The 22587-nt window shown below is 41.9% G+C and overlaps 1 protein-coding gene across 18 annotated transcripts in view; it reads left to right on the forward strand.

Annotated features, from left to right (window-relative positions):
* Positions 1–22587, forward strand: part of erc1 (ELKS/RAB6-interacting/CAST family member 1) — a 233005-nt gene that overhangs the window by 199553 nt on the left and 10865 nt on the right. For 12 of the 18 annotated variants that reach the window (XM_062981131.1, XM_062981132.1, XM_062981140.1 and 9 more), the window contains 2 exons: positions 4739–4840; positions 19764–19952. In XM_062981131.1, coding sequence (XP_062837201.1) covers positions 4739–4840; positions 19764–19952 — 291 coding nt within the window. Of the gene's footprint in view, positions 1–4738; positions 4841–6289; positions 6357–19763; positions 19953–22587 lie in introns of those variants that run through there. The other 6 variants (XM_062981141.1, XM_062981143.1, XM_062981142.1 and 3 more) reach the window with 1 other exon arrangement.

Raw genomic sequence — 22587 nt, forward strand, 5'->3', positions numbered from 1 at the left:
ACCACTCCTGCCTCTATTTGTACATGCCTTTAGCTACATACATTATTTTCTTTCTTTTGGAGGGGGGCACCTTTAAAAATATTTTAGTTTTAAGACTTTTTTCCTCTTAAATATGTAAGTCATCATTTCATATGATTTCTATTGTAGGAAACGGATTTGAGGGTTTCCTCTGAATTAGTAAAAAAGGTAAAGTTTTCCCCTGATGTTAAGTCCAGTCGTGTCCGACTCTGGGGGTTGGTGCTCATCTCCATTTCTAAGCCGAAGAGCCAGCATTGTCCATAGATACCTCCAAGGTCATGTGGCCGGCATGACTGCATGGAACACCGTTACCTTCCCTCCGAGCGGTACCTATTGATCTACTCACATTTGCATGTTTTCAAACTGCTAGGTTGGCAGAAGCTGGAGCTAACAGCGGGCGCTCACTCCGCTCCCCAGATTTGAACTGGGACCTTTCGGTCTGCAAGTTAAGCAGCTCAGCGCTTTAACACACTAAGCCACCAGAGGCTCCTTCCTCTGAATTAGGTTATCAAATTAGAATCAAATACTGTTCTGGTTTGGTAGCAGCCCTTAAATCATTTTCCTTGTTCAACCCTCATAGAAATTGGTTTAAGAAAAACATATTCTCCAAAGTCTGAGACATTGGAGAATATGTGGTTCATTGCTGGGTATATGTGCCATTCTTTATTGGACCAGGATTGTTCTTTCTGATCTAGGCCATTGTATCCCTATATTGGGATGGGTAACTTTGGTAGTTCTGACTACTTTGGTAGTTTTGCCATACCTTCCAGGCCATGACAGTTGTTGGATGATTCAGGATCATGCACATAATTCTCTCAAAAATGCAACAGCATGTATAACTACAGAACTTGAGGTATAAAGAATCAAATGTCTGGCATAGTCCCATTCATTATTATTCCAGCAAACCCCCTCCCCCCCCCCCACACACACACAATATTAAGATTTGTACATGTGTGCTTAGAAGTCCTCTCCATGCCTTCAGTAGATGGTGTGTTGAACCATTGTGAAGAGTAATTGCAGACAAGGCACTTTCGATGCTTAAATTGTATAAGTTTAAACAATGTGTACATGATTACAAATATTATAGAAGCAGGATTGCCTTGTTTGGTTATCGTACTACATTATTTTATTGGCTGAATCTTTTCCCTTAAAATTCTATTTTCACTGAAAGCTTATGATTAGATTGCAATGCTAGTAAACCAGTTAGCAAAAAGATAAATATTTTACTACATTCATGTGCTCAAATGTTCTCAATCTTGGTACCCCTCTGTACAGAAGTGGTCAAGCTCTCCCACTGAAGGCTGGAAGTTATTGTACATACTCAAGTATAACTTGATCTTGTGGATAACTCAAAGGCAGGTTTTGGTCCCAAATTTACAGGATTTGCTATGATCAGTGGATAAATTGAGAATAAAACTTAAGGGCATTTATTTACTTAGGCGATCCCTCGTAGTTCGAGGATGATGGTCCTCCATTTCTTGGAAGACACCTGTTTATGATTTTTTTTTAATGTGTGGAGGTCGGTGCACGACCAGTCAACACACAGTCTTCACAGATTGAGGTCCCAGCAGTGGTGTGATTAACACAACGAGAGTTGCTTCTCAGTCTGTTGCAGCCTTCTTCCGCCTTCACAGCCGTTGTAACATGTACCATGTCATCCTCTGCCTGCTCCGCCTTTGAGGTCTTTGGGTCTTTGGATTGTTCTTGGTCTGGATCCTCCCCTATGGCCACTCCTGGGAGTGTGTGACTCACGTGGTTGTGCCCGCAGGTTCATTGGAACACGCAAGCCCCCTCACCACGTCAAGGTGACAATCCATCGAGGGGAATTAATAAATGATATAAAGAATGGAGCAAATAAAATAGCAACTCTCAGCAGTGATGCTAACCCTTAAATTTAATTTGTCTATTTTGCTTGACTTTAGTTCAGAAATACTGAGCTAAAGTCAAGCTCAAGTTGATTAAAGCATTTGTACATATTTGTACTGACAAACATGTACAAATGCCTTATTCAAAACCTTAGGAGCCAAATTGCTCGTTGCCAGAACGTTTGCATGTCCTATTTTACTGTAACTGTAAATTCAATTTGATTGTAATTTTAAATTATCCAAAATATATTTCTCCAGTAATGGAACATGAATTCAATATGGACTCAATCAGTTTTTAGCATTGGACTATACACATACAATCTATGTGCTTTAGATTTTGCTACAGTTCCAAACATACTTCATAACTACATAATGCAGCAATATATTTTTATTAATTACTGTTGCCAAAATAGAGCAATGTTAAGATAAAATAGTTGTTTGTTTGGTAGAATGCCCAGTTTTACAGCCTTTTTTATGCAATGAGTTGTATGCTCTGATTAATTTTCTGTTTTTAGGTATATCTTTTAAATTATATGGTGTATTTGTAATCATTAATGTGCCTTAAGGCTGTCATCTATAAAGAGACAAAGATACTTTACAGAACTCTGTAGAATATACATAGTTTGTAAGCCTGTCAAACTTATCTGGTTGAACTCACCAAAACACACAAACACAAAGAGACAGGCATCCGAAACTCCTTTTAAAAGTGTTTATGGCTAACTTGATGCAAGGTCTATGAAATGGAAGCCATGTCCATATGTGCCTTTACTCATTTTGTCTTTAACCGTTTCTTAATCCTGAAGCTAATTAGAATTAGTTCTAATACTCAGATTGTAATTGTCCTATTTCATTGTTCAACCCAATCAAATCTTCATGCCAGTAATTCCAAATCTACCTAACCCTGCCAACAATATGAGGGATGGTATCAGATAATATCCAACCCAAAGTTCCATTTTTTTTACCAATATTTGCAGTCTTTACCTGGTTGCAAGATAGCTAAGACTCTTGCTTCCTCCAGATTTTGGGGATCTGTCAGGATGCAGTGCAGTTGTTCATCAGCTTCAGCAGCCAGCATCTTGCTTTTGGGCCAAAGTTCTTAATTTGTTCCATCTGTACATCATCCAGGCCAGCTGCTTTAGAGCAATCTCCTTGTGCCATCTTTACAATCTTCTGGAGATACTTATTCTGTGTAGAATTACAGAAAAAATAGACCCAAGTATGATTCCACAGTAAGCTGTGGAAAAGCAAAAGCTGCATATCACAAATGTTGAACCTGATTCAGCACATAGAAGATGGTTTTGAAAGGCAGGAAATTATAGGAGCTGTCTTCATAGACCTGTCAGCAGCCTATGACACTGTAAATCATCACCTTCTCCTGAGAAAAACTTATAATATCACAAAGGACTACCACCTCACCTGCTTCATAGAAAATCTGCTACAAAACAGGAGCTTTTTTGTTGAATTCCAGGGCTAGAGAAGCAGATGACGAAAACAAAAGAACGGCCTGCCTTAGAGAAGCATGCTTGCTCCATCAATGTTTAACATTTACACAGATGATCGGCCACTGGCAGAAGGGACAGAGAGTTTCATCTATGCTGGCAATCATGCCATCACTGCCCAAGCAGGGGGTTTTGAAATGGTTGAACAGAAGCTCTCAGAAGCTTTAGGTGCTCTTACTGTCTATTACAGGGAAAACCAGCTGATTCCTAATCCATCTAAAACACAGACGTGTGCTTTTCACCCTAAGAACTGACAAGCATCTTGAGCTCTGAGAATCACCTGGGAGGAATACTACTGGAGCATTGCAGAACACCAAAATACTCGGGAGTTACCCTGGACTGTGCTCTAACTTACAAAAAAACACTGCCTGACTATCAAGCAAATAGTGGGCATTAGAAATAATATTTTATGAAAGCTGACTGGCACAACCTGGGGATCACAACCAGACACAGTGAAGACATCTGTCCTTGCGCTTTGCTACTCTGCTGCTGAATATGCACTCCCAGTGTGGAACACATCTCACCACGTTAAAACAGTGGATGTGAGTCTTAATGAGACATGCCACATTATCACAGGATGTTTACGCCCCACACCACTGGAGAAATTATACTGTTTAGCCGGTATTGTACCACCTGACATCCGCAGGGAAGTAGCAGCCAACAATGAAAGGACCAAGCCATGAACATCTCTGGCCCATCCCCAGTTTGGATATGAGACAGCATGCCAACACCTTAAATCAAGAAATAGTCTTCTAAGATCTACAGAGTACTCACAGGAACACCTCAGCAAGCGAGTCTCCAAAAATGGCAGGCTAAAACCCAGACCCTCAAGCTATGGCTGATACTAAATGAGAGACTCCCTCCTGGGCACACATAAGACTGGGTGACTTGGAAGGCACAGAACAGACTGTGCTTAGGCACCACAAGATACAGAGCCAACCTTAAGAAATGGGCCCACAAAGTGGAGTCCACGACATGCAAGTGTGGAGAAGAGCCATCCATAGACCACCTATTACAGTGCAGTCTGAGCCCTGCCATGTGCACAATGGAGGACCTTCTTATAGCAACACCAGAGGCACTCCAAGTGGCCAGCTAGTATAATGCCAAGTTTTTAATGTTTGTGGTTTTAAATACATTGCAACTGTACTCTCGGTTCGCTTCTGAGATGATAAATAAATAAATCAATATTTGCAGATGTGTCCCCTGATTTGTTCAAATGACTTGAACTAAATATTCAATAAATGGTCTGGTGTATACACCACAGAAAGTTTTTGCTCATATCTAATGCTATATTTAATATGTAGTACAAATTTAATAAATTCAGAACTGAATGACTAAATTTTGTATTTCTTGTAGACTCAAAACCGCATGAAATTGATGGCAGATAACTATGAGGATGATCATCTGAAGTCATCATCTCATTCCAACCAAACCAACCATAAACCCTCTCCAGATCAGGTAAGAAGGTTTTCCTTTCCCTTTTTTTTGAAGTGTTTGTCATTTTAGAAGTTTTCTGAACATGTTGAACATATGAGACCAGAAGTAGGTCTTCCAAACTGGAATTAAAAACTAGCTTGTTGTAGTTATCACACAGACTTCCCTGATGCATAAAATTGGAATTCCCATGAAATTCTTTCATGTTGCTGTATCAAGGAGTGTTGCAGGCAATGTTTGAACCTATTGTTCTCCTACTAATATATTTGAAGTGTATTTTAAACTTCTTATTTATATGAAGACTTTTGTGATTTAACCAAGTCTTGTCTAGCCTTGTGGCTTTACAGTAAGTAAGCAATGCAGTACATTTCCCCTGTGGAAATCCCAGTGTCTGTGCTAAATGGTCACAGGCTGTTCTTCACAAGTTCAGTGAAGCTTGACCTAAAATGAAATCAATTTACCATTTCTAATGCTGGTTTAGATCTAAATGGCTGATTGAATTGAGACATGCTTTGGAAGGTAACTAATGCTGTAAGTTGTGCATAACTGGAAAACCTTTATTAGTATTACAGACTATGCCAATTTAGATAAATCAGTAGTATACCTTCTTTTATTACTTCCTAGCCCAAAGGAAATCACGCACAGCTTTCTCTGCGTCCTTATAATTCTAAAAACCAGCATATTTTGGATTTAGAGGGTCCATATCCTATTTCATGTATAGAAAAATCACTCTGTACATTGGATTTATTATTGGATGAAATGAAAATGGGAGCCCCTAAACATGTTTGAAATTGCTTACTCTTGCATACAATATGATCCAGCCATTTTCCTAGATGAGATCAAGGGGAAAATTATGAAAGGCATGACTTGTCATGAGCATGTCTTTGTTTGGGTAAAGTATAACAAAGTGGTAAAATAAAAACTTGGAAGTAACAGTCACATATAAATTTACTTTCCCACCCACTTCCCATCATGCTGAGCTTTAATATTAAGAAGAAGCCAATCAGTAGATTGAACTTTTCAGATTGTTCTTTGGAGGGATCAGCCATAATGCCTCTTATGATGGAGTAGTACTGAAGTTACAGATGAAAGCAATATATAGTAGTTCTCAATTTCAGTTCCAGGGAATGGAAGGATATTTGTTTTACACACTGAAAGGGTTAGGGCACTTCCGTTATGTGTAGTATCACTGCAACAGAAGGCAATGACAATATGAGACGAAGGTGAAATGTAAACTAGTTTATAAAGTATGCTTGATATTCAGCATATTTAAGTAAAGTAAATGTAAGTTATCTAAAGATAACTATTGTGATTCAGGATAATGTGACAATAACAGAATAAAGAGGAAATCGCAGTTATTGTTTCCTTAACCACTTCCATGTTATGCTTTTGTAGATTTTAAATACTAATCAAATCTTTATTTCATTCCCATGCTGCTCTGGGGCTTTCCCCTTGTCTTCTCTCAACCAATAGGATGAGGAGGAGGGTATTTGGGCATAGCCAATCAGATGCTCTTAGTTCAGCCATTTTGTTCAGAACGGTGAGAATCGCCTTTATTTACCAGTAGAAAAGTTTCCCATGATCACTCTTGCATCTTGCTTTTGTGTGAGGTTTGAGCGTCTTTCCCTTTCTAATGTGGCCTTTGCATGTAAATGTTTTTCCTAGTTATGTGTTGTATGTGTTATTTTTAATAAACATTTTCTTACTATTTTGTGTCATTGTGGGAACACCTTTCCAGAGCATGTGATTCGATATATATGCAAAGCAGCGGCATGATTCACATTGGAACAAGATCTCCAATATTATTTGGCAATACAATTTAAACATGGTGACCAGTATTTACAGTAACAAAAACTTTTTCTATAAAACTGGATTTCAAAAACAAATAATACACCACGCAAAAGATTATTTCACCACTATTGAGATTTCAGGATATGAGCACAGTGAGCCATGCTGTTAAGATTTCTGCATGGTTGTTAGGTGCCACAGTTATCTGAAGTGTTTGTTAAAGCACATTTGGATGTGGGGGAGAAATGTAACTTGATGAAACAAGTAAGACTCCAACTTCCCTCCACACATTCTGTCAAGTAAATTGTCTTGTTAATTGTTTTACACCAATGCAATGTTGTTACACTGTTCATATTCTTGATTCCAAATCAATATCTTGTAAAGCCAAATTACTGTAACAGGGACAAACTATAGTTTCACAACCTAGATTGGCAATCCCTTTTAGTGAGGGGAAGATTATTTGATTCATGCCTCTGGTAGTGATCTCACATCTCTTTGGACTTGCTTCTCTGCCATTTCTATGTTTTGTGTTTGGTGTTAAGCTGTTCACAGTGAAGTGTGTAAGTATCTTGCTGAAAAATGCCAGTGGGCACAGTGAGATGAGGTAAGTTACTGGAAATAATTAATTCACAGACAAGGAACGACTTCAGTCCATTTTTCACTGTTCATGAAGGATGAAGAGCAAGATAAAACTGAAGACATATACAGACCTTTCCCTTAATATGACTATATTGGATTGTTGATCTATTGTTGATGTTCATGTTGCTGGATCTGATTATTGTTGCTCTCTCCTGTTCCCATAGAAAAGTAATCTGCTACAACAGATAAATGGATGGTGACATCATTAGGACATCAGAGATTATTTATTACTCCTCTACTGCAGTTTAAATCATGTATTAGAAATTATAATATGGTACAATACAATGCAAAAAGAGCAAAGGGAACCAGAACTACATAATATGAAATGGAAATGACTAGAAATGAGAGAAAGTCAAACTACTCAGCAATTGCAGTGTGGAAAATAGTTTGTCTAATTAAACCGTATTCCAACCTTATGCCAAAAATGGCACTCACAGTGGCTTGTGTGCTTGTTAGATTATGATTACTAATGTTAGAAATATGAGACCCAGTTCATTACAATTAACTCATTTTCTGACGTGGGGAAATATTGCCATGTTTTGATAAAAGAAAAGTAGCACTCAGCACAAAGATTAAATGAATATTGTTGCTTTATTTATACCATTCCATCAATGTATATGGTAGCTAACAGTTACATAAGCAATGAAGGCAAGTTCCCAATCCCAAGGCTTACTATCCAAAAATGGCAGTTAGGAAAAGTTTAAATTTAGGGGGAATTTGAGTGAATATTCAGACCACTTGGGAATAAAGATCAAGAGAATTAAGTTAAGGAAGAGATGAATTTGAAGGGAGCAGACATACATATTCAAAGGGGGTTGCATAGTAATTATTATTTTATTATTTTATTTCTTACCCGCCTCTCCTCGTGACTCGAGCATAGTTAAAACATATAAACATTGCAGAGATTCTACAAATGCACATATTAAAGTGAATTTCTATAAAAGATACATATTTAGACATTTGTATAGAATAGATATTAAAATACATAGATCCGAGATTAAAACACAGGATAGGAGTGTAAAATTCATGTTTTAAAACTGGCTGTGTAGACCTGCTGGAAGAGCTAGGTCTTTAGATGGTTTTAAAATTCCAACAGCTTGTTTAGTGGCCAATGAAAAGGTTCTCTGGGTATAAAAGAGCAAATTGGTGAAATTGTATATAAAAAAGAGCAGCATTTGCCTATTACAATGAAAATAAGCCTTTCTTCATTGCCTCAGTGATTCACACACGCCAGTTGTTCTGCATCTGCACAGGCCCTCTCTTTCTGAGCTGAGCAAAGCATTTGAGGTGCGAACTCCACCCCAATATGCATGTTTAGGCAGGACTTCGACTCTTCTTCTCAGCTTGGAACCTTTCCATATTTTTGGCTTTAATTTGTGAAATAACATATATTTTTCAGTTTGTTCTCTTCAAATTGTATTTTCTCTTCAGACTTTTTCTGATTTTTTTTTCAGTATTAGCATTTTGGATGTCAGTAAGTTCTTAAGCTCAAAAGTGCATATGGGGTGTAAGAAGAATGACTAATCCAGCAGCTACTTCCTCACTGTCTTTTCTGTCTATGGGAAGTTACATAATTAAAAGGTTCCATCATTGTCAGCCTTTTAGGATCGCTTCCAGTTATCAAGTAACAACTAAGCAAAAGACAGTGTTTACTCCGGATCACCCATTCCAGTAAGCATTAGTCAACGTCAAGGGACCTGTTGATGATATCTACCTACTGAAAGGTGTCTTTTTGAAGAACACATGACTTGACCTATGAATGAAATTCTTATACATTTCCACCTTTGCATTCCAGAACATCACATACACATAGGTAGCTCATACTACTCTTCAGTATGATAGGTAAAAGGTAAAGGTTTCTCCTGACGATAAGTCCAGTCGTGACCGACTCTGGGGGTTGGTGCTCATCTCCATTTCTAAACCGAAGAGCCGGCGTTGTCCGTAGACACCTCCAAGGGCATGTGGCCGGCATGACTGCATGGAGTGCCGTTACCTTCCCGCCAGAGAAGGGGAAGTAGATCACCTATTGATCTACTCACATTTGCAAATTTTCGAACTGCTAGGTTGGCAGGAGCTGGGGCTAACAGCGGGCGCTCATTCTGCTCCCGGGATTTGAACCTGGCACCTTTTGATCCACAAGTTCAGCAGCTCAGCGCTTTAACGCACTGTGCCACCAGGGGCCCCTCTTCAGTATGATATAGGCATGGAACTAGCTATCACAAGCAACAACAGGGCATCTCTTCTATAGTGGGACCTATAGAGTTATATATGTCTACAACTCATGCCTTTGCTTCAAATTCTAGTGTCAGTTTCAATTTAGCAACATTTATGACACCATTAATTATCAGCTGCAACATACTGAGAGGCATCTTGATAGTTTGTGATTGCCACCACCAATATCTAGCCCCTGCCATGCATAAGTTCCTACAGTGGTTCCCACTGCAATGTTTCAACCTCCATTGTCTACAGCTATTAAAAGTGTAACATAATTGTATTATCGTCCCTGTCTATTTGTTCTCTTGTATAGATGAATAGAGACACCATCCATCTATGTGAGAATTAAATCCTTGGTAATTTTTGAAGACTCGGTCAGTGAGCTTGACCTCAGAACATTGAGATAAAGGCAAAAAAAAAAAACCCTAAAAACACAGATCATCACATCTACATTCCTGTCAGCAGTAGTCAATACCATGGAGATGTTCTGGAGACAATTTGAGTATAGACTCAACATCTATTTTCTTTTTATTTTCTTTTTTTCAAGGCATCAACTGTTCTGACTTTACAAGATTTCATCAAAAATGAGCAGGGTAAATGCAGTTTGCCATCTTTTAACAAGCCTAATGTCACCTGTTCAAAAAAAGTCCAAAAGCCTGGGAAAATAAACTACAGCATAGCATCATTTGCATCATATAAGGACTGAGTCCAGACTTTGTGGTTCCAATACATTGAACAGTACTAACATACTGCCAGTTTTCTAAACTTTTTAAGCAGGGGAAAAGCTGACACATGAAAACAGCTTTTGACATTGCCATGATGTGATCTCATCTTGCCTTACAGTCCCTATAGAACAGTTCTGTTTTGCTTTACTCTGGAAGAAGCCAAAGCGCTTCTGAGATGAGGGCACTTGGAGACAGAAATAAGCAAAAGACAGTGTGCATAGGGATAAAAACTTTGCTTTTGATGTTCTCCCTTGAAGTAGTAGTAGTAGTAGTTGTTGTTGTCGTCGTCGTCGTCTCCTCCTCTTTACCTTACACCTGAAATAATTTTATGGTCTGTGAGCTTTCCATTTTCTATTTTTGCCAAATCCTTACATTTCAAAAGAACATTATTCCATTTGGGTTGTTGTATGTTTTCCGGGCTGTATGGCCATGTTCTAGAAGTATTCTGTCCTGACGTTTCGGCCACATCTATGGCAGGCATCCTCAGAGGTTGTGAGGTATGGAGAAACTCAGCAAGGAAGGTATATATATCTATGGGAAGTCCAGGGTGAGGGAAGAACTCTTGTCAGTTGGAGGCCAGCGTGAATGTTGCAGTTAATCACCCTAATTTGCATTGAATGGCTTCATCTATTGGCTGCTTTCTGCCTGGGGGCATCCTTTGTTAGCTGCCCCTAGTTCCCATGTCTCAAGAGTGTTGCTTCTTATTTACTGTTCTGATTTTTGAGTTTTTTAATACTGGTAGCCCCCTTTCTGTTGAAGTTGTCCACATGCTTGTGAATTTCAATGGCTTTTCTGTGTAGTCTGACATGATACTCTTTGGAAACTTTTTTCCTAATAGTAGAGAAAGCAGCTTTCATTTTATTTGTTTATTTTTATTTAATGTATTTTATTCTTCAGTTTTATTTTTTCCTCCCCAGAGTTTGACTAGTTTCCAAGGCCAAGACCATAAGCTATGGAAATCATTAATCCATGGGATTTATTCATAATATTTAAGAATTTCAGTAAATTTATTTTATCAATATGATTCCTCATTGACTCTGGCAGAAATGAAAGTGGATTGGTGGTTCTTTCAATGCCAAAATTCCCTGAGCAAGTTTCTTTTGAGATGTTGTGTAGGGAGATGAGTCACCCAGGAGTGAGAGCTGCTGGTGTTAAGCTTCCATGCTGGAACCTTCAACAATATTCAACGCATAGTAGCGCTAAAATATAAATTAATCACAGGTTCCCTATCGTTTCTTTTTAAAGGCATAAAGGCGAGAGTCTCCCCAGGATCCCTGTCCACTTAAACCAACACTTTCTTAGGGATCGTGCTTATTAGGCATACGAGACTAAGTGTAATTTAGTTCTTACATTCTAAAACCTTTTTATGGCTGTTCTTCATTGAAAGGATATCCCACAAAAAAACAACCACCACACGTTTATGCTTTGAAAAATGTAAGACAAAAGAAAAAGAAATGTTGGGGGAAATAGGGAGGGAAGAGGAGAAAACTACTCTGGTGTGTCAAATCTCAAATAAAAGTTCTTAGTAAGCATTTCAGGAAGGTGCATAATGAGAGTTAGTGTTTCAGAAGAATTGGTGGAAGGAACATTAATGCTACCCTTGTTATTCAACTCCAGCTTACTAGAATGGCTGCTACAATTCTTTACTTTTTTTCTAGAGGTGAAATGGGGAGTCTTGAACGTGAAAGTTCAGATCTTCCAAGTATGTTGTTTTGGAGGCTTTAGAATTCTGGGATAGTAGTGTCTGCCCTAAAGGCTATTGACTAAACACATGGTTTGTGTAGATAGAAAGATGCTAGGTCAAAGTATTTTTTTATGAAGATGGTCACATCATCTCATTTGAGGTTGATCCGTAGCTATTTTTCCGTACCTTGCTAGTGCGTCTATTAGAACACATTGTTTCCATAGTCTTATGGCATTGGGAAGTTTCTGGTTGATCTGTCTGGCACTATTTTCAAGGCTTTCTCGGTTTGTAGAATTGTGAAATAGTTTGGATAATAGACATGACCTGTTCTTAACATTAAGTATTTAATTAATCTTTAGTTGTATAGTTTTAAATGTGTTTTATATATTTTTCTGATAAACCACTCACAATACAGTTTGTGTCACATCGTATTGAATAAAATTAACAAAAAGCAACAATTCTTCCAAAGGAATGCATTGTCAATACTGAAATTAAAATAGATCAGATAGTACAACACTTGTGCTGACTTTTTAATAAATCCAATTTGCCATTGTAATTTTTTTGTTCAGCTACAAAGGAATGGTCACAACATTTTAAATGACTTGATTAACAAACATTGCTACCCTGTTTCCCTGAAAATAAGACATCCCCAGAAAATAAGACCTAGTGAAGGTTTTTCTGGATTGCTAAATATAAGGCCTCCCCCAAAAGTAAGACCTAGCAAAGGTTTTGTTTGGAAGCATGCCTGCCGAACAGAACACCAGAGCATACAGTATTGGTAAATGTACATACCATTGAGTGTTGTACATGGAAATAATGGTAGTAACAATAAATTTTTGATAGGATTCACAGTTTGTCTGGTTACGCTGCTTTGTGATGAGAACTACTGTACAGTATGTAATAAATGTTAATTTTTTTGTTCAACAATAAATGTGAATTCTTCTTCATGGAAAAATAAGACATCCCCTGAAAATAAGACCTAGCACATCTGTGGGAGCAGAAATTAATATAAGACACTGTCTTATTTTCGGGGAAACACGGTAGTAGCTACTACGTAGAGATAGTTGTATCTCTCTTGTAGTTTCAAAAAGAAAAAATGGGTTTGGAAGCTATTTTTATATCCTAGATAAGCCTCAATAGTCCCTTCTGCCTCTAGTAAGCAGAAGAAACTAATGTTCTGCCTCATCAGTCCTTTCTAGCTTTGCTTTTCTGGTTAGCAGGTGCTTTTGCATCCTCTTGAGATAAGCCTTGCTGTTGTGGGAAGCACTGTGGCTCTTCCTAAGTGGCCTGCTCAAATTAGATGTGGGAGAAAACGAGAGATAAGAGAACTGCTTACTGCCAGAGTTAATGCATCCCAAGGGAAAGATGTGAACTCTGTTGGGAGCTATGCTCCCTTCCAAGAAGATAGGGTCAGCCCTTTCCAAAATTAGGATGCTGTCAACAAGTGCTTTATCAATGGAAAACAGTCTTTGTTTCCAGTTCAATATATAATATTCTACTCCCATAATATCGTGTCCCAAAGCGCCAACTAAACAAACATTCATATTGACTGGATTATAATGATAATAACAGCAACACTTCTGTTACAGAGTATTGCCTCATGATCAATTTTCATCTATGATTGACAAGATGACTAGCAAAGTTTAAAATAAACTTTTTAATGTTAAAAGGAATGCTCTTATCATTTTTCAAAGTAACACAATATATTTGTAATTCTCTAACATAAAGGAAAAATAATACATTGCTCCTGTAGTTTTGTTTTTCCAACCCTACTTTTATGTTCCTGATCTTTCTTTCCCCATCTTAAGAGTAAATTTTAAAATGTAATACCAAGCTTGCAGTGGCCTCCTGAACCTAGGGCTTGATTTGGGCTTTAAGTTGATTATTTAACTATGCAAGGTTTGTGGCAGAAATTTTAAAATTGTGTCCCTGCAGACACGTTCTCTAAAATCTTCTGGATTATAGAAATTAAGTATGTATTACAAGATGTTAATATAAGAGAAGGAAGAAGACGAAACCAAAACTGCACCGTATCAAGACAAGAAAGAGGTGTTACAAGTAAAACCAAATGACTAAATAAACTCTATTTAAGAAACCACCATATAGAAGAAAGGAAGTACAATCCACCCCCCATCCCCCTCCTCCCCATACTCCATCCTTATCCAAACCTCTTAGCCCCTCCTCTCACCCCCCTTGAAACTTACCCCCTTTCCATTCCTCACTTCCCAGATTTTATTGCATCTATGTAAAATTTCAACAAATATTTTTTTAAAAGAAATTAAGTTTGTAAAACTGATCATAGTCAAAAACAGTACGTAAAAGCATGTAAATAAAACATTACTTACATAATGTATGTAAATAAAACATTAAATGAAGCTGCAGAAATTATTAGCTTTTTTGGATAAAAGGTTTTGTTTACTATCTTTTTGTTACATAGTCAAGGAAAGAGGCAGCACCAGACCATTCTGTGTATATTGCTTTCACATCACCAGTCCTAACTCTCCCCTCCCACAGAATTGGCTATGAATTGACTATCCTCCTTTCCAAGCTTAAGTGATACCATTCAGGGATATGATGACTTCCAGAGCTGGGGGTCCACCATTGAGACTGTACTGGGGAGGCGGAGATGTGATCGAAATTGTCAACACAGGGAGAAGCACAACAGAGTTTTTGCGACCCTGGAACGAGATAGGTCAGAGAGCCAGCATAACAGTCCCCCTAGGTTGAAGGTTCTGCTGTTAAATACTAGGTCTGTGAATGGTAAAACAACTGCCATTCAGGATTTGATCCTGGGTGAAATAGCAGACCTAGCATGCATCACTGAGACCTGGTTGGATGCGCTGAGGGGGAGTAAACCTTACCCAGCTCTGTCCACCAGGTTTCGGGGTGCATCAGCAGGCCAGACCTGGGGGACGGGGAGGTGGGGTTGCAGTGGTCTATCATGATTCCATTGTTCTGACCAGGTGCCTTGTTCCACAATTTTCAGGGTTCAAATGTGTCCATTTGAAAGTGGGTAACTGGGGCAGTTTGGGGCTTCTACTTGTGTACCGTCCACCCCGTGACACAGTAGTCTCCCTGCCTGAGCTTGCAAGGGTGATCTCCGACCTGGTGTTGTAGTCGCAGTGGCTTATTGTGCTGGGAGACTTCAACGTCCATGCTGAGGCCACCCTGTCTGGCGCAGCTCAAGACTTCATGGCTGCCATGACGACCATGGGACTGTCCCAAGTGATATCTGGGCCCACCCATGTAGCTGGCCACACCTTGGACCTAGTTTTTGTTGCAGATGGGGGAAATATCGGTGTGGAAAAACAAAAAATTATTCCATTGTCATGAACTGATCATCACCTGATCAGCTTTAGACTTACCATAGCCTCTAACCTCCTCAGGGGTGGTGGACCCATTAAGTTGGTCCTCCACAGGAGACTTATGGATCCAGATGGATTCCTGGCGTCTCTTGGGGATTTTCCTTCAATGCTGGCTGACGATCCTGTCGATGTTCTGGTAGACCTCTATAACACGGAGGTCTCTAGGGCAGTAGACACGATTGCCCTGAGTGTCCCCTCTTGTCGCAATGATCTAAACCGGCTCCCTGGTTTACCAGGGAGCTGACAGTGATGAAGAGTACAAGGCGGGGGCTAGAGGGCCTCTGGCGGAGGACTCGAAGAGTATCCGGCCGAACACGGGCTAGAGAGCCTCTGGCGGAGGACTCGAAGAGTTTCCGACCGAACACGGGCTAGAGCCTCTCTTAAGGCCTACTCTGTGGCAATGCGAGCAGCCAGAAAGACTTTCTCGACTGCTCGCATTGCGTCTGCAACGAATAGACCGAGAGAGTTGTTCTGGGTGGTCAGGGAGCTCCTCCATCCCCCTGAGGGGGAGGGGCCCCCTGATTGCCTGGCAACCTGATGTGGCGAGTTCGCTCATCATTTTGCAGACAAAGTCACTCGAATACGCTCCAATTTGGATGCCGGTGGTAGCACAGAGCCAAGGGATGTAACTTAGGCACCTGTCTGTCAGGTTTTATTGGATTCATTTCGACTTTTTCAGCCTAATGACGTTGACAAGGAACTTGGAGCAGTGAGGACGACCACTTGTACCCTAGACCCTTGCCCATCTTGGCTCATTAAACTGGCCAGTGTGGGGTTGTCTGATTGGTTTACGGGTATCATCAACACCTCTCTTCAGCAGGGGCATGTTCCATCTTGCCTTAAAAAGGCAATTGTGAGGTCCATATTGAAGAAGGCAGCCCTGGACTCGTCTTTATTGAACAACTACCGACCTATCTCCAACCTCCCATTTCTGAGCAAGGCCCTGGAGAGGGTGGTTGCTTCTCAGCTCCAGGAATTCTTGGTTGAGACATATTATCTGGATTCGTCACAGTCTGGTTTCAGGCCTGGTCATGGGACTGAGACGGCTTTGGTCGCCTTGGTGGGTGACCTCCACAGAGAACTAGATAGGGGGAGTGCATCCCTTCTGGTTCTCCTGGACATCTCAGCGGCTTTCGATACCATTGACCATGGTATCCTTCTGGGGCGGCTGTCAGGAATGGGTCTTGGGGGCATTGCTTTTCACCCAGATGGTGAAGCTGGGGGATACCTGCTCGGACCCCTGGCCTTTGACCTGTGGGGTCCCGCAAGGGTCAATTTTATCCCCCATGCTTTTTAACATCTACATGAAACTGCTGGGTGAGGTCATTCGGGATTTTGGAGTTTGGTGCCATCTCTACGCAGATGACACCCAACTCTACTACTCTTTTCCAGCTAACTCCAAGGAAGCCGCCCAGACCCTAAACCAGTACCTGACAGCTGTGTCAAACTGGATGAGGACTAACAAGTTGAAGTTTAATCCAAACAAGACAGAGGCCCTCCTGGTCAGTCGTGGGACCAATCGGGGTATTGGGTGGCAACCTGTGCTCAACGGGGTTGCACTCCCCCTGAAGGCACAGGTCCGCAGTCTGGGGGTCCTTCTGGATACATCGCTGATACTTGATGCTCAGGTGTCGCCGGTGGCCGGGAGGGCCTTTACACAATTAAAACTTGTGCGCCAGCTGCAACCATACCTCGAGAAGTCTGACTTGGCCACGGTGGTCCATGCCTTAGTTACATCCAGGTTGGATTACTGCAACGCTCTCTACGTGGGGCTGCCCCTGAAGGGGGGCCGGAAACTCCAACTGGTTCAAAGATTGGCAGCCAGATTTTTAACTGGAGCTGGTTATGCCGAGCACACAACGCCCATATTAAAGCAACTCCACTCGCTGCCGATAAACTGCCGGGCCCAATTCAAGGTGCAGGTATTGACCTATAAAGCCCTATACAGCTCGGGCCCTGCCTATCTCCGCGATCACATATCCTCCTATGAATCGATGCGGGTCTTGAGATCGGCCAGGGAGGCCCTCCTCTCACTCCCACCTCCGTCTCAAGTGCGGTTGGTGGGGACGAGGGAGCAAGCCTTCTCGGCAGTGGCCCCCCCGGCTCTGGAATGCACTTCCAAAAGAGATTAGACAGTCAGCTACCTTGAACATTTTCCATAAGGAATTGAAGACCTGGTGGTTTCAGCAAGTTTTTGAGTAGTCACCCTGGTACACCGCCGATCTCTGGACCAGAATATACTGTACAAGACTCTTCTACTCCGAAATGTTTTATGCTAATATATTTGGTTTACAGTCCCCGTCCCCCTGATCAAGGTTGTTGTAAGTGTTATTTATTGTATTATCTAATTGTATAGTTATATTATCTAATTGTATCTTATTTTAATATTATGTTTTATGTGGTTATGTAATGTACTTGTTGTTTTTATGATTGGAAACTGCTCTGAGTCCCTTCTGGGAGATAGGGCAGTATATAAATAAATTATTATTATTATTATTATTATTATTATTATTATTATTATTATTATTATTATTATTATTTTGAAACTGCAGGAATAGTTCTAAAGCAAGACGGGGGTTCTGTTACTGAATCTTAACAAGATAGGTGTTCTATTATTGAATTTTAACAATGTTAATATAGTTGCAGTTTTGCTGCAAACTCCAAAGCATTCATATCATTATTTATTTTTGTGGCATCTCTGTGTCATTTACTTTTGATTATCAATTAAACAGCAGGCTTTCTAGCTTGTGGATTTTGTGTGAGGTCTGGTAGGATAAAAGCCAAAGTCTTGTAGTAGTTGGAGCATCAGACTACAGATCTGGAGACCAGGGTGTGAATCTTCATTCAACTATAGAAACCTTCTGGATGGGCTAGTCACACTTCCTCATCCTCAAAGGAACACAATGGCAAAATCCCTCTGAACAAAATCTACGAAGTAAATCCTGTGATGGGTTTTAGGGTCATCATATGGCAGAAATTATTTGGAAGCATACAACAACAATAATAGATAGGATAACAGTACAGTAGAGTCCCACTTATCCAAGCTAAATGGGCTGGCAGAAGCTTGGATAAACGAATATCTTGGATAATAAGGAGGGATTAAGGAAAAGCCTATTAAACATCAAATTAAGTTATGATTTTACAAATTAAGCACCAAAACATCATGTTATACAACAAATTTGACAGAAAAAGTAGTTCAATATGCAGTAATGTTATGTTGTAATTACTGTATTTACGAATTTAGCACTAAAATATCACGATATATTGAAAACATTGACTACAAAAATGGCTTGGATAATCCAGAGGCTTGGATAAGCGAGGCTTGGATAAGTGAGACTCTACTGTACTTTTCTTATCTATAGCAAGCCAAAATAATGAAGCTAGGCCTTTTTAAAAAGTTGGTTTTCTCAAAGAAACAGCCCTTTTCCAATGCTACTGCTGTTACAAGTTCCTTGTAACAACAGTAGCATTGCCTGCTGTCCCTTTATACAGTGTTAAAATGTTAATCTTAATGTTGCGGTATAAACAGGGCTCTGTGGATGTATAGTGGGGAGCATTTTGACACCACTAATCTGTTGCTTTCAGCTCCTCCTATTGCACAGCCATTAATCCATTCAGAGTGTTAGAAACATAGCAAAGAAGTCAGAAGAGTTGTATATTCACTGACACTGTTGAAAGTAGTACCAGCACCTGTTTCTGTTGACTAAGAGATTATCACACTTCCACATTCATTAGCAGGGTTAGAGGGTACGGTTGGAAAGATACCTTATGCCTGCTGACAGGCAACAGGTGCAGCTACAGATTTGCTTATAGGAGCTGAATTTTTGACGGGTGAAATTTTGAAAGCTACTACTAATGGCGATCTTGTACCTTTTTTGTTTTGTACTTTCTGATCATTAGCAGACATTGCCTTTCTGAATTTTCTGTTCTCCATGTTTCTCTTTCAAATCTACAAAAGAGTTAAAAATACAATATTTTATTGTATAATAGTCATACCTCCTTTTTCCTTCTGAAAAAGGGGGTGCGACTATTATGTGGTGAAAAACGTGCAGGCACACAGGCGAGTGAGGCTTCACTTGCCTGTTAGCCTGCACTCTTTGGAACTACAGAGGTTTCCTCGGCTGCCTCCATAGCTGCAAAGGGCAGGCACCCTTCATTCTTTCATCCAGGCAGGGTGCAAGTGAGTGAATAAAGGGTGTGACTATTACACAAGAAACATCAAATATATCAAGTTCAGCACCCCCAAAATGGGGGTGCAACTTGTAAGTAGTGGTGACTATTATGCAATGAAATACGGTAATCTTTTTCTGAAATGTATCAACTTGCTTAGTGTGCTTTTAAAATTCATACAAATACAGTAGAATTTTCTGAACTCAGATTCATACATATTATTCTCCTGTCTCTCACCTCACGTTAGATTTATAGATAGAAAGACATTGGTGATTCCTTCGTTTTCTTCTCATTATTTGTTACAGTTAAGTAAATGTCTGATTTATGTTTCAGGCTATATGACTTCTGTTCTCTCACTTTAGGTAATTCAGCCCCTTTTAGATCTTGATCAGAATCGCAGCAAGTTGAAGTTGTATATTGGACATTTGACAGCCCTGTGCCATGACCGGGACCCCCTGATTCTTCACGGACTCACGCCGCCTACTTCCTATAACCTGGATGATGATCATGCAGCTTGGGAGAAGGAGCTGCAGAAGATGACACTGGAGCAGGTCAGAATCTCCTGACCACTTCAGTGGTGTGCTTAAAATGAATGTCATGCAAAATTTTAGAGCATTTCTGAAATGGGTTATTGTTTCTGAGGGACCAAACTCTCCCTAAACTAACAGGATAAATTTTATTTCAGAATAGTAACTGCTTATTATCTGGCATGGGAGGCAGGATCTCCAATAAAATGTTGTAACATGACTTCAGCCTTCAACAAGAGTGCTCCTGTTAAAAATTTCAACCAACTTTCTCTGGCTCCTTATAACCATTAAGCGTCCTTAGTCCTCCTGGGGCTAGTAGAAGAGGTTGTTCTTTTTTTTTCGTTTCAGAGGTTTTCTTTATTTCTACAAACCCCAAACACATTAATATCACCTTCCTTCTCAGTATTCCATTTTGACTCCAACCACATTGAACTGGAGCTTCATTATGATGTTCTCTTTTGATCAGCGGCTATGTAAACTGATTAAAACAGTTTCAAATTAGTCATTGTTTCATAAGGAAATACTGTTTTAATTAATTCTAATTAATCATGTAATTATGAATGTATGCTACTAGATGGTTCATTCATTGCTCAATGTATTCCTTATCTGAAATGCTTTGATTCTGGATTTTTTTTCTTTCGGAAAACCCGTTTTTGCACATACATACATAATCTTGGAGAGGGCACCCAAATCTAAGCAAGAAAATGATTTATTTATTTATTATTTATTTATTTATCACATTTATATTCCGCCCTTCTCACCTGAAGGGACTCATGTTTCATATGTACCTTCTCTACACAGCTGAAGGTAAATTTATGCACTATTTTAATAAATTTGGCGTGAAATAAAATTTGTGTACATTGAACCATCAGAAAGCAAACGTTTGTGGACAATTTGGGATTTTGGAGGATTTTGAAATTTTGGATAAGTGATAAAAGGTAAAGGTTTCCCCTGACGTTAAGTCCAGTCATGTCTGACTCTGGGGGTTGGTGCTCATCTCCATTTCTAAGCCGTAGACACCTCCAAGGTCATGTAGCAGGCATGACTGCATGGAGCGCTGTTACCTTCCCGCTGCTCACGTCAGGGCCGGCCCCACTCATGCGGCAGCTGACGCCGCCGCCTCGGGCGCAGGCCCGGGGGGGCGCCGTCAGGCTGGGCGGGAGGCGGGGCACCGCCCTGACGGTGCCCCGCCTCCCGCCCAGTGCGCCCTGGCCCGTCTGGCCTGCTAGAAAAGGCCAGACGGGCGAGCGGGAGTAGCGTGGGAGGCGGGGCCAGCTCTGACGCCGCTCCCCCCCCCCCGCCCAGCGTGCCTTGGCCCTGCCTCCCACGCAGCGTGGGAGGCGGGGCCAAGGCACGCTGGGCGGGGGGGGGGGGGAGCGGCGTCAGAGCTGGCCCCGCCTCCCACGCTACTCCCGCTCGCCCGTCTGGCCTTTTCTAGCAGGCCAGACTCAGCGGAGGTTTCTCCAGGCCGCGATTGCGGCCTGGAGGAACCTCCGCTAAGTCTGGCCTGCTACACAAGGCCAGACGGGCGAGCGGGGGTAACGTGGGAGGCGGGGCCAGCTCTGACGCCGCCCCCCCCGCCCAGCGTGCCCTGGCCCCGCCTCCCACGCTGCGTGGGAGGCAGGGCCAAGGCACGCTGGGCGGGGGGGGGGGAGCGGCGTCAGAGCTGGCCCCGCCTCCCACGTTACCCCCGCTCGCCCGTCTGGCCTTGTGTAGCAGGCCAGACTTAGCGGAGGTTCCTCCAGGCCGCAATCGCGGCCTGGAGAAACCTCCGCTAAGTCTGGCCTGCTACACAAGGCCAGACGGGCGAGCGGGGGTAACGTGGGAGGCGGGGCCAGCTCTGACGCCGCCCCCCCCGCCCAGCGTGCCCTGGCCCCGCCTCCCACGCTGCGTGGGAGGCAGGGCCAAGGCACGCTGGGCGGGGGGGGGGAGCGGCGTCAGAGCTGGCCCCGCCTCCCACGTTACCCCCGCTCGCCCGTCTGGCCTTGTGTAGCAGGCCAGACTGAGTCTGGCCTGCTACAAAAGGCCAGACGGGCGAGCGGGGGTAGCGTGGGAGGCGGGGCCAACTCTGGCCCCGCCCCCCCCCGCCCAGCGTGCCCTGGCCCCGCCTCCCACGCTGCGTGGGAGGCGGGGCCAGGGCACGGGGGCGGGGCCAACTCTGGCCCCGCCCCCTCACTATTCGCCCTGGCCCCGCCTCCCACGCAGCGTGGGAGGCGGGGCCAGGGCACGCTGGGCGGGGCCAGGGCGCCGGTGGCGGGGGCGCTTTTCAGCACCCCCGCTTTACATAAAAAAATATCTCCGGCCGGCCCTGGCTCACGTTGACATGTTTTCGAACTGCTAGGTTGGCAGGAGCTGAAGCTAACAGCGGGCGCTCAAGCCGCTCCCAGGATTTGAACCTGGGGCCTTTCAGTCTGCAAGTTCAGCCGCTCAGCGCTTTAACGCACTTCGCCACCGGGGCTCCTCTAAGTGAGAAGTGATAGTCTTTATTAGCAAGTAAAAAAATAGGAGTAGAGGATGGAATAAGTAGATATGTAGATGATAACCAGGAGATGGGTTGACCTCACATACTTCTCCATCTCTGAACACAAGAAAACATATTTAGCTGGAACAGTCAACAATGGCCTGCTTTTATAAGCACGGTTATTGTCTCTCACCAGTC

This window comes from Anolis carolinensis, chromosome 5, assembly GCF_035594765.1.
Source record: "Anolis carolinensis isolate JA03-04 chromosome 5, rAnoCar3.1.pri, whole genome shotgun sequence".
NCBI lineage: Eukaryota > Metazoa > Chordata > Lepidosauria > Squamata > Dactyloidae > Anolis > Anolis carolinensis.